At 57.1% G+C, this 12022-nt stretch overlaps 2 protein-coding genes across 6 annotated transcripts in view; both read left to right on the top strand.

Annotated features, from left to right (window-relative positions):
* Positions 1–7632, top strand: part of LOC113204083 (sedoheptulokinase) — a 24860-nt gene extending 17228 nt beyond the window's left edge. For all 3 annotated transcript variants that reach the window (XM_026419087.2, XM_052268424.1, XM_052268425.1), the window contains exons 2-6: positions 4415–4511; positions 4603–4821; positions 4904–5558; positions 5640–5786; positions 5861–7632. In XM_026419087.2, the coding sequence (XP_026274872.1) occupies positions 4455–4511; positions 4603–4821; positions 4904–5558; positions 5640–5786; positions 5861–6270 (1488 nt within the window). In that variant the 5' untranslated portion in view covers positions 4415–4454 and the 3' untranslated portion in view covers positions 6271–7632. The remainder of the gene's footprint in view (positions 1–4414; positions 4512–4602; positions 4822–4903; positions 5559–5639; positions 5787–5860) is intronic.
* Positions 7633–7738: 106 nt separating this feature from the next.
* Positions 7739–11574, top strand: LOC113203092 (gustatory receptor for sugar taste 43a-like). 3 transcript variants are annotated; one of them, XM_052268427.1, is made up of 6 exons: positions 7739–8477; positions 8585–8678; positions 8754–9077; positions 9247–9526; positions 9597–9922; positions 11145–11574. In XM_052268427.1, exons 1-6 carry the CDS (start codon positions 8449–8451, stop codon positions 11469–11471), a joined length of 1380 nt encoding a protein of 459 aa, XP_052124387.1. In that variant the 5' UTR covers positions 7739–8448; the 3' UTR covers positions 11472–11574. The 3 variants fall into 3 exon arrangements, with proteins under 3 accessions (XP_052124387.1, XP_052124386.1, XP_026273372.2); XM_026417587.2 differs by having other exon boundaries at positions 7744–8678; positions 11145–11306; positions 11380–11574; XM_052268426.1 differs by having other exon boundaries at positions 7740–8678.
* The last annotated feature ends 448 nt before the right edge of the window (positions 11575–12022 follow it).

Genomic DNA, 12022 nt, shown 5'->3' with positions numbered 1-12022 from the left:
GGGGCAGGGGAGCTTGGCGAACTCTACTCCTAAGTAGCGACCGGCCGGTGGCCTGGCGGGCCGCCACACGACACGAGCACACGGGTGTAATCGTGATAATAGTCTGCCGACGGGGGGGTCGCCCTCCTCCTACCCCCGGCCCGCCTCTCGCGCTGCCGCTGCCTGAGCGCCCCCTGTCCCTCTGGCCTGCGGCGCAGCAGCGGCGGCGGCGGTTGCAGGGCTTTTCACTTAAATCCCTCCGCCCACCCCTTTCCCCACTCGCTGCACTAATGCCAACTAATCACCCCACTCTCTCAACGCGGCCCCGGCCAGACCCGCGCGCGGCCAGCCGTTCTGGACCGACAAACGACACAACCGCCCCCCCCCCCTCCTAAAAATACCTCCGTGCCCCGCGCCCGTCCCGTATGTCGCTTTTGTTGCCGCCCGCTAGTTTGACGCCACGCGCCTCGCCTCCCATCCGCCTGTTTCGCTCACGCCCATATTTCCTCGTCGCTGCCAGCAGATCGGACGGACAGTGCTGGCAATCATCGTCGTATCACCACCACCATTACCCTCCTCTCTCTCTCTACGTCGTCATGGGGCAAAGGCCAGTGCCAAAATAACTGCTCGGAAACAAAAAGCCCCGCCGACGTTTATAACGTGATCGTCACTGGCTGTCGAATATTGCGCCGGCGTCTCTGGCGAGGCGGGGATGGTGGTAGTGTACGTGTTCCCGTGACCCTCCCCCCACCCCACCCGGCGGCGACGAGCCAATCAGATAAATGGCCATCTGAAATATACGTAAGGGTCGTCTCATATCCCACTCGCCGCTGCCCTCCCTCCCTGGGAGAGAGGGGGGCCAGCCAGCTGAGACCCGACTGCTGACGCCCCCGCCCCCCGCAGACGTCTCCCGTTCCATTTCAATAAGCTCGGAGAATACCAGAGTGGCAGTGGCAGGGCAAGCGGCTAGCGCCGGCGTCTTCGTCCCGTCCCTTCAACTGTTTCCCCCAGCAGCCCATACCACTTATTATTAAAACACTGTCCGCGAGTAACGGCAGGGCAGCAGCAGCAGAAGCAGCGTGAGTGAGTGGCGTGCGACGTCCGAGCAGTGGCGTGACAGCGTGACGCCGCCCTCGCCCCCCGCAAATGTAATGCGGATACCCTGTAGGCTGCCCATCAGTCCAGAGGGAGGGGGAGGGGGGCCCCCACAGTGCTACACGCGGCGCATCAAAGACGCAGAGCGACGGAGCGTACGGGCGGTGCGAGCGGTGAGCCTGATGAGCGTCGCGGCGGTAGGCTCGGTGCCGAGAGCGGTGAGCCGTGCGTCTCGGTGTGGGGCCGCAGCAGCGGAGATAGAGACGACCAAGACGACTCAATTGGCCTCTTTCCACCGCACTTCCTCGGCCGCCGCCGCCGCCGCCGCGCCGCTGCTTCGTCCTCTTGGACTTATTCGCGGCCCGAATGAGTCCGCTCCACGGCTTAGGGCTAGAGCGCGGTACAAAGAGTAACACCGCGCGGTGGCAGGGGTAGGAGGGTAGTAGCCGGCAGTAGCAGCAGCCCCCTCCTTTCTCCCGACTCCCTTTCCTTTTCCTTTCTCCTCTTGTCTTGCCACCCTCTCTCCCCTTCCGCGCGGACCTGTGAAAAGGGGGAGAACCCAACTTTCAACGATGTGATCGTGATCCCTTTCCCTCCGTCTGCGCGGTCTGCTCTGCGCTGATCCAGATAAAATGGCAGCAATCGACAACCAATTATCTTCGATTACCCCGGTCGGGGGCGCGCGCGCCTTTTACAAACTCGAGTTCTTTCATCCCCCTCCCCCCCCCCTTTTCCTTTGCCGGCCGCGCCCTCAGCTCCACCAATCTCCACTTTCTACTTCTACCACTCTCTCCCAATGAACACACATACGGGCGAGCCCGCGGACGCAACCCCCACCCCCCATCCAATTAGGTGGCTAACCGGCCGTCCCTGCGTCGGCCTTCACACGAGCGTAGTCAAATTAGTAGCAGTCAGACATTTTCTCTTTTTTTCTCCCTTCGCTAACCCCGGTCTGACGCGCACAAATTACTCATGGAAAATTCAGCCATTTCTCACATCCCGCACTTCACTCACTCAACTCGTCCTCCCTCCACCCCCCGAGGTCTGCAAGGCCGACCGCGCCCCCTCCCCCCATCACACCGCCTTTCCCGGGTCGCCATACCGGACTGACAGGGGAGACTGGGACGGGACGCGACGAGCTCAAGCCTCCCTTCTCTATCTCAAGGAACTTTCTCATTTTGTCACGAATCGTCGCGATGCCCCCCGGCTACTTCGTGTAGTTTTAGATTCTGTTCGCGAGATGGAGGAGAGAAGAGTGGCGGAGGAAAAGGTCGGAGGATGGCGAGGAGCCTGGACCGGTAACTTACGGCTTGTGTGTTACAGTTACAGTTTCAATGCCTAACGTATCCTCTTATGGCTTAAAGTTACGATATTTGTAACGTAACGGTAATATTAAGTTACATGTAATTTTGTGGAGTAACTAAGTTTTAGTACAGGGGATTGGTATCCATCTTTCAAAATAAATGCCGAAAACAGCTTAAAGAAACCGCGAATATTTATTGAGATAACGCGAAAGTTACCTTGACGTAACATTGCGGGCTCCATATCATCCGTTACGAATTAACGTAACATGCCGACCGAACTGTAAGTTACAAACAGTTACGTAACGTAAGGTGAAACGTAAGAAATGTAACGACATTTTTGTCAAGTTACCGGGTCCTTCGGCGGGGAGAGAGGAGGGGCTGCGAGTCCGTCCGTGATTTACACTTCGGTCGCCGGCTTCATCCTCCGTCCACCCGGCTGCTGGACTCGCGGCGGGACGGGCGGACGGACGGGGGCAATCTGTTGGTCCCCCATCCATCAGCGTTACGCCGTACTTCACTTGCTCCGCGAACGACTTCGCTCGCGCTCGACGTGGGAATACATAAATCGCCTCTGCGACACGCCCTTCGCGCGGGGCGGGCGCGGGGCTATCGAGCAGCAGGGCCTCGGGGCCTCGGGCAGGGGAGGAGGAGCAGGAGGGTGGAGGGAGGACAAAGGGCCGTGAAGCGCCTGACACCTGACACCGCGTCGCTCGTTCTGCCTACTTTTGTCATTTTATCACAACGCAAACGAAACGAACTGAAGATAAAGAGGAATAATTTCCCCTCCCCCGCGTGTTCTTTTTGCTGCGTCTCCGGCCGACGTGGCGGGGCGACGCCGCGTGGCGCTATCTGTTTCCACTCGTGTGGTCTAAAGCCGTTGTCGGCGAATGTCGGAGCGCCCTGCGCTGCTGTTGTCGGGGGACCACCCTCCCCCTCCCCAATCCCGCGCTGCTGTACCCACCTCGACGCAATCAGCCTCCATTCAAACCATAGGGACTGTGGTGCCGGCCAGCCGGGCCCCACCGGGCCCCCGCTGCGGTCCAGGTCCGGAAGGTCGTGCCCTAGCTTGACTCAAGTACACGAGTTATACCCATCGCCGGAACAAAGGCTCAGAGGACGGGCGGCTGTTGGGCCGGACAGTTTACCCTATCAGTGTCCGCAGGCCTGGTGGTTTGCCTGCGCTTTGAAGCCGACCCCCAGTACCTGAAAATGACGATATTGCTGGGCCGGCTGCCGGCTGTCGCACTGCCCACCACTACTCGGTCCCGAACGATACTGACGCATAGACCCATCCACGTCAGATCCGCAGAAAGAAAGTTGCGCGAATGTTGCGACATCGCGCGGTCCTGCGCTTGGCGGCACTATACTTCGTTGGATGGGTCGGCACCATCACACCCCACCACCCTGCCCTACCCCACCCCGCCCGCGGCCACCGCAGCCCCGGAGCGGGGACGCTAGGGACGCTATTCCATTAGACATACTGCGCGCCGGGTGGAGCCGTAGCGCCCCGCCGCATCCCGCGCGCCCGCTTCACCTTGCCGCCTTTGCCAACATGCTATGAGTTTCGAGACGACGTAGGTGTATTTGATGTGCGTGGCGTGCGGGGAGGCGGGTTGGGTCTGCCGAGGCGGGGCGGGGCGGGGCGAGCGGCCCAAGTTGGTTCGGATGCGGTATGCCGAGTACGGCGGCGTGCGCCCGCCGGGAGTAAGGCGGTGGTGGGATGCGAGAGCGGGAGTGGGGGGAGGGTGGATTTTGGGGGGTGAGGAGTTCGAGAGCAGAGGGCCTTGGAGGAATAAACTTCGCGCTCCCCGCGGCTGCGCCCGGCCGTGCCGGCTGCGGCTCGGCTCATCCCACCACCTTACCTCCGCGCTGACGCCCGCATGTAGGCCGCACCGCGCGCGCGTGGTGGGCTGCCTACCTCGGCCTTCGCGGGCGCCTGGCCTTCCTGCTTGGGCTTTTGCAGTAGTTTAGCGTAGCAGTCCAAACCCACGGCTCTGCGAGCGCCTCGACTAACGCGCCCTCCTCTCTGTCCACAGCGTGGCGACCACCACCTCCTGACGGTTGCCCCCCGGCGTCATGCCGGGAGACCAGCATCTCGTCCTGGGGATCGACATCGGCACCACCTCCGTCAAGGTGAGGCGGGTTTTTCGTGGCGGGTCGAGACCGCCGGCGACTGCCCGGATCCTTCCTCGGCTCTCACACAAGGTCCGCTCTCCCCTTGCAGGTATGCCTGGTGGTGGCGGGCAAGACGGTGTCGGCGGCGGGCGGCACCGTGGAGGGGGAGGGCGCCAGCGACTGCGGTGCGGTGCTGGCCCGCCAGGCCAAGGACACGGCCGCCGACATCCGGACCAGCACCCCCAACGGCCACGAGCAGAACGTACCCAAGATCCTGTCAACCCTGCACAACTGCATATCCAGGCTGCCGCGTGACCTTCTCCGGCAGGTGAGTGCCCGGGTGAGGTCCTGTTGTGTGTGCTCCTCTCTCTCTCTTACTGCTAATGCCGCGTTCTCCCTGTCCCTCGCAGGTGCGCCACATCGGGCTGTCCGGTCAGATGCACGGCGTGGTGCTGTGGCAGCAGGCCGCCGGCCAGCGGCTCGTCCTGGAGGAGCTGATGCAGCCCGACTGCCCGGTGCCCATGTCGCCGCTCTACACCTGGCAGGACTCCCGCTGCTCGCCGACCTTCCTGCAGGACCTGCCACAGCCCATCGCCGGCTCCGTGGTGCACTCGGGCTACGGCTGCGCCACGCTCTTCTGGCTCGCCAAGCACCGTCCGGACGAGCTGGAGAGGTTCACGCACGCCGCCACGGTGCAGGACCTGGTGACGGCCATGCTGTGCGGCCTGGACCGGCCCGCCATGTCGGTGCAGACGGCGGCGAGCTGGGGCTACTGCGACGCGGCCGCCGCCACCTGGGAGGTGGAAAAGCTCACCGAGGCCGGCTTCCCCGTGCGGCTGCTACCCGCCATCGTGCACTCGGAGCAGAGCGTCGGCACCCTGACCGAGCCCTGGGAGGGCATCCCCGCCGGCACCAGCGTCGGCAGCGCGCTGGGCGACTTCCAGTGCTCGGTGCTGGGCACCCTGCACGAGGCGCGCGACGCCGTCCTCAACATCTCCACCTCGGCGCAGATCGCCTTCGTCCTGCCGGAGGGCTTCCGTCCCGACACCTTAGACTCCAGCTCGGGTATGGCGCTGAACTGATGAGACATATCGCTCTCCTTCCGAGCTCACTCTCTAAACGCGATTGCCTCTCTGTCGCACTTAGGCCTGTCGCCCGCCGTGCTTTACTTCCCGTACTTTGAGGGTCGCTACCTCGCCGTGGCCGCCTCCATCAACGGCGGCAACGCCCTCGCCACCTTCATCCGGATGCTGCAGCAGTGGACGCTGGACTTGGGCTTTCACGTCCCCCAGTGTAAGTAGTTGGTCTCTTCAAGATGGCCTCGTGTCTAGTCACTTGTCACTTACCCTCGTGGTTCTCTTCCGCAGCGGCGCTGTGGGAGAAGGCGGTGGCGCTGGGCCTCGCCGTGAACGAGGACGCGCAGGCGGGGCTGGCCACCGTGAGCCCCACGCTGCTCGGGGAGCGCCACGACCCGTCCATGCGCGCCGTCGTCAGCAACCTGGACCCGGGCAACCTGGGCCTGGGCGCAGTGTTCCGCGCGCTGTGCAAGGGCGTCGTCAGCAACCTGCACCACATGATGCCGCGCGAGGTGTTCGTCCGGCACGGCGTGCAGCGCATCGTGGGCGGCGGCTCGGCCCTGGTGCGCAACCAGCTGCTGCAGGCCGAGGTGTCGACCGCGTACCAGATGCCCGTCCACTTCACGCAGAGCGGCGACGCGGCCGTGGGCGCCGCCCTCGCCGCCACCTTCCAGCACCCAGGCTTGCGCCGGTCGCCCTAGAGCGCCCTCTTTTATATCTGATGACTGCTTCCCTTCATTTCTCAGTACCGGGAAACGGGTAGAATCTGCATCCCGTCTTCAAGGGGTCGTATGCGGGGGTCGCGCTGGTCGCTAGCTTCAACGACTCTAGATTGCCAAATCAAGGAGAGCCCAGCATTTTCTTTCTTTGTTTTTCCAGAAACTGTCCAATGTCCACGGCAAGTTTCAATTCAAGGTCTCTAAAACGACTTGGAACCTCAAAGTACCCATCAGTATGGGTCAGCCTTGTTGCAAGATCACTTGCGTATCCTTATCACCAGCCAATATCATTTTGCCTGTTATTTGTAGTCCTTTTAGAAAGGTCTCAGAACTTTGAGAAAAATGTAAACTCAGGTAATATGCAGGTATTCTGCAGATAACAGTAGTTTTACATGAAAACAAATTGTGATTTGCTTAACAAGCAAATGAAAATCATTTAAGAGGAACTTCATTCTTGCCTTTGAATTTTCCCATTACATTTTATTGTCAATTGAACACCAAAGAGGCAAATTTTGTTATCAAAAATCAAATGTTACAAATTTGTAGGTTAAACTTATTCATAATAGTCCTCTGGCACTGGCACTGACCATAGCATTGATCTGCTCTTCCTTCATAATTTTTTGCATTGCTCAGTTATTTTATAAGCTTGGAAATGGAGAACGTCCAGCACTGACCATTTTTTTTAGATAGCATTTAGCAACACCACCAGTAGCCTTTTGTAAGTTTTAAATAGTAATATAGATAATAGAACTACATTATGAAATTCATTGACACTTGCCAGCTTTGAACCCTTTTTTCTCTGGTTTCATCAAAATTGCGCCATTTTAAGTCGCCTGTTTGCAAATGTTATGATTTAACCCTACAATGGCCTATTACTATCAATGTTGTTTTCATAATAGACCACTTTTGAGCAAATTTGAGTTTAGATAGAAAGCAAAACTATTTTACATAAAGAAGCGTTTGGAAAACTACCTTACTTATTGGCTGAGTTCCTGCTGAACAGAAGTTGTTAAAAATTATGAAAAAGTGGTTGATGGTGTAACACCTCCATCTTCATCCATAATTAAAGAAAGTAAGGTGTAATAATGATGGTCAATAACCTTGAAGAAGTAGCACTAATTAGAAACCCCTAGGGACTAGCAACTCAATAGTCCTTTTTCAATGGGCCTAACTGTGCTTATCTCAAGTTTCAAAATGTTACCCAGGCTAATAAAATTACCTAAAATTACCTTGTTTAAATTCTTGTATGTACTGAAGACATTGACACCAAATATTTGTTACCTGGTGAATAAGTATGGACCATGATCTCAATTAATTCTGAAATAAAAAATGTTGAGCCATCAATATTGTGTTCAATTTTGTCGCTGTCAAGCCACCCTTTAAAATACCAGAATCTCCACAGATCATCATTATGTGCAAAATAAAAGAGATTGTTTCGTTTAAGATTTCAGGTGGGGAGGTACTAAGACTACTACACCTACCGGGTGTAACTGAGATTGCGCAACAGTGTTGCGGGATTGCATACCCGCCAGGGCTGCAGGGGCCATGGCGCCTTACGGGCTAACTGGGTAGGCAAACCCGCAACACTGTTGCGCATTCTCAGTTACACCCGGTACATAATTTTGTTCCATTTAGGTTGATGAGAAGTTGGGGATAAGCTGGGAAAAGGTTGAGTAGTAGTTAGGGAAAAGTTGAGAAAAAGTTAAGGAGTTGGGGAAAGAATGGGAACATGATACGGCTCCAGTGCGAACCACCCAGTTTGAATGTTGCCGAGCGTTGTCGTTACGTCGACGTCGTTTTATCGTTTTTTATTTCTTACTGTCACCCCCTCCCCCACCCCCCGTTCCCTTCAAACTGAAAGGTTAGGTGGTAATAAAATGATAGCACTAGAAAAAGAGTGACTAGGAAACGCAGTTAGAGGACGAGAGACCGGAAAGTAAAAAAGAGTGAACAGTGCGGCACTTCAAGCTGTCAATCCTTCGCTCCCTCTCCTCCTGCCCCTTCCTTACTATTTCGTCCCAAGTTTGTGGAACCGTAGGCGCCGATATTGATCTCGGCGTGGTCTTTGCACAACACGGGCGGCCCTTTCAGTTCGCCGACGTTAAGCTCAAATAGACGGGCCGCAGCCACGACGACCGCTGGACTGCACGCAGTGGCGACATGGAGAGTTTCGAGAGGACGAACGACTGGTGGGTACTAGGTTGTTATTCCCCCTTTTCACTGCCTTGGCGTCTCTATCTACCGTCTTAATTCACTGCATAATGCAATCGAAACCCGAAACTCAACCCTTGCACAGGCTCTGGCCGACAAGCAGGCTGTTCGGACTGCTGCCCATGTCCCTGCAGAGGTGCCAGTGCGCGGTGCAGCGCCGCCGCCTGCGCCCGCTCGAGGTAGGCCACTCCGCACACCTGCATCATCTCTCCGGACGCTGGTCCTGACTCTCCCAATCGTCTCGTCTCTCCCAGCGGCTCTCCGTGCCGGGCGGGCCGCGGTGGGCGCGGTGCTGGTGCCCGCCGCTGGCGCCCTCCCTCGGCTGGCTGCTCTACTCGCTGTCGCTCATGACCCTGGTGGTGGGCTGGACCGCCTACAAGCTCGTGCACAAGTACGCGGACATGTCGCTGCTCGACGAGGCCCTGGCCGCCAACGTCACGTCCACGAGCGGCCAGGAGACCACCCGCCTCGTAGGGTTGTTCGACATGACGACCATCAGCGTGATCGCGGCCGTGTGCGTGCTGCAGGCCGCCACGACCCAACACCTAGTGCTGCGCCTCAATGCCCAGCTCAGGAGGGTGAGCACAACCATCACATCAATGTCAAAAACGATGTTGAAAAAAGGGCGGCGAATACAGATAAATCGACCTCGTCTCGCCTCGGCTCGACACACCTGTTCCTCACTGTGACAAGCAGGGGTACATCGCGCCAAAAGGGCGCACCATGACGTCCTCGGCATGGTTGCAGGTGGACAGCCTGCTGGCGCCGAGGGCCTACGCGGTGCCCCGCTGGCTGCTCGTGTTCCTCATGACCCTCTCGTTCGTCGCGCTGCTGGACCTGTTCTACAAGCTGTGCGACGACGAGCAGTACGCCATACACACCATGCCGTCGTACCTGGCGTACATCATCACCTACATGAGGGAGGCCATGTTCGTCGACGACGTGAGCGGCGTGCGCGCGCGCTTCCGCACCATCAACGCCGAGCTGACGGACTGCCTCTCCGACTACCCCGCCGCCGAGGTCCACGGTAAGACTTTGTGCGTGGCATCCCGTTTGTAGTCCAGCAGCCGCGTCCCTGACCCTTCGGCCGGCCGCAGAGACCGTGGTGAACACGGACAGGAAGAGCCGCGCCATCGGCCGCCTGGCCACCGCCTACGACCTGCTGTGCCAGTGCGTCGAGTCGGTGGCGCGCCAGCACAGCCTGTTCCTGCTGTGCAACATGCTGGGGCTGGTGGTCCGCCTCGTCGTCACCACCTACTTCATCGTCGACCTGGTGCTCGAGTCCGACGCCTTCGCCGAGGTGAGGCCGGAACCGCCGCCGTCGCTGCGCTCCATGTTCGTCACGATCCAGGTCCTGTGGCTGGCCTGCCACTTCCTGCGGATGCTCGCCCTCGTCCAGCCGTGCTCCAGCACCATCGAGGAGGTAGGTGTTGCTGGTCGAAAAAACCTCGAGTTCCAGGTAGGGATTTTATAGCCCAAAATTTTTCCAGACGGGAAACTCTCTCAGAGAAATAGGAAAAAGACAAACTTTTCAGTAAACCACATTAAAAATAAAAGATTTAAAAACACAAAAAATCCCCAAAATACGCATTTGGAATATAAAATCCCTAGTTGTTTGGTGATTCCTCCCGCCAATTCCACCCGCCGGCCTGCCTTAGACGCTGCGGTGTGGGGTACAGTCACACAGGGTGGTCCACAGACACCTTCCTTTAAATTGCTTATACTGTACCGGATGCAGGAGTGCGGGCGGGTTGCATACACTGTAAATCGGGGGTGTCCAACAACTGTGCGACAACATGTGCCTGACCCTAAAACTTGCAACTTAAGTCGCACACCTGCTGGACACCATTTGGTTTGGCACCCTTTTCCCTGCACAAGGGTCCAGGCCAAGCCTAGGTAGGGTGTCCTGTTGTTGGACACCCCCTGATTGGGCCCCTCTGCAGGGAAAGGGCGCCAAACTACGAGGTGTCCAGCAAGTCGCACAGGTTTTAGAGTCGGGCACCTTTTGTCGCACAGTTGCTGGACGCCCCGGATTTACAGTGTTCTCGCACGCGGCCATAAGGCGCCGCGGTAAGCGACGGTAGGCAAGCCCGCACGCACGCCTGCGTGCGGCACAGTATAAGTAAAAAAGAAAGGAAGGGGTCCGTGGACCACCCTAAGTCCAAGTCCTTTTGTCCAAGTTCGTAGTGCGACTGCACCGCTCTCCGCGGAGGCGGGCGGTTGGCCAGGCCTACTGAGTGGCCGCGCCACGGTCCAAAGACCACAAGGGATCGTTCCGAAAGTACGTCGGAGTTTCTCATAGATTAATTCGGTAATTCCAGGGAGCTTGGCGCCTGCGAGACTCGGGGTAGGCCGGCCCGCAGTACACGCATGCACAGCAGGGGAGGCGTTGCCTACCTATCAGGCGCTATGAGAGCTTGCATAGGCGGAACTTAGCAGGTTAACTGAGAAGGACGGACGGACTTTCTGGATGACCCCTGAGGCACACTCGCCCGCACCCTTACCGGATGTAACTGTGAATACGCAGCAGTTGCGGGATTGCATACTAAATATGGCCGCAGGGTACGTGCGGTACAGTCTAGCTGAGTTTGTAAGAATCAGCCTCCCACAACAATTCCCTAAATCTTTACCTGACGTATTAACAGGCACTCCTCACGGGGTCGATAGTCAGCCGCTCCGTTAGCTACGAGATGCTCGACGGGCAGATCTCGGTTCAGCTTAAGTCTCTGTCGATGCACCTCCTGCACCGCAAGATAACCGTAAGCGCTTTTGGTGTGTTCGACCTGAGCCTGCCGTTGGTGTGCACCGTGAGTACAGCAAGAGTGGAGATGTGTGCAACATTGTTTACTCTGGATTTGATAGACTCTCTCTCTCTTCCAGGTGATGAGCGCCGTCACTACGTACCTTGTAGTGCTCATACAGCTGAAGCTACCCAGCCCCGTCGCGGCCCCCTAATAAGGATGCCAAAATAAATTTAAAACATTCAGACTGCAGTTTTATCTTCTGACCGCTTTTCTTCTTATACTTTCTTTTCGTACGGGCTGTACGGAATAACCATAAAAAAGATAAATAAATCACGAAACAAGAACTTATATATGTTCATCGCTAAAAACTCACCCTGATCCGACTTGGGCTAGGGCTACACCTTGCTGGAGTAACGAGGTGGACGCAAAACACTAAATCATGCCAACCTGAAATTTGGTCTCAAAGTACCCACTCTTTGTTTAGACCTTTTTGATCAATAACAATAAAGTCGTAAGCTAACACCTAAAGCTAACCCCCACTAAGAGTTCGGATCGGAAGCGGATCAACCGTTGACGATCTCGTGGAAGTGATTGGCTGAGCTCCTTTAAAGAGAAGTATCTCTATCTTAGTCTCGAAGCCTTAGTAGGCGACACCGATCCCGGTGGGTGAGGCCGAGAGCGACCCCTCTACAGGGTAGACAACGTGATGTTGCTGAAAATTTATTGCTCACTTTTCTACCGGAAAAAATATACAGGATTTGGAGTCATCGTAATTTTTT

This window comes from Frankliniella occidentalis, unplaced genomic scaffold, assembly GCF_000697945.3.
Source record: "Frankliniella occidentalis isolate FOCC.00 unplaced genomic scaffold, Focc_3.1 Scaffold69, whole genome shotgun sequence".
Taxonomy (NCBI): Eukaryota; Metazoa; Arthropoda; class Insecta; order Thysanoptera; family Thripidae; genus Frankliniella; species Frankliniella occidentalis.
The sequence above is the reverse complement of the archived record's forward strand: the minus strand, read 5'-3'. Positions and strand labels throughout refer to the sequence as shown.

Coding starts and splice junctions, on each gene's coding strand:
- LOC113203092 (XM_052268426.1), top strand. CDS start 8,550: ATGCAATCGAAACCCGAAACTCAACCCTTGCACAGGCTCTGGCCGACA. Junction 9,527..9,596: donor CCCCGCCGCCGAGGTCCACG/GTAAGACTTTGT, acceptor GGCCGGCCGCAG/AGACCGTGGTGAACACGGAC. Junction 9,923..11,144: donor GCTCCAGCACCATCGAGGAG/GTAGGTGTTGCT, acceptor ACGTATTAACAG/GCACTCCTCACGGGGTCGAT.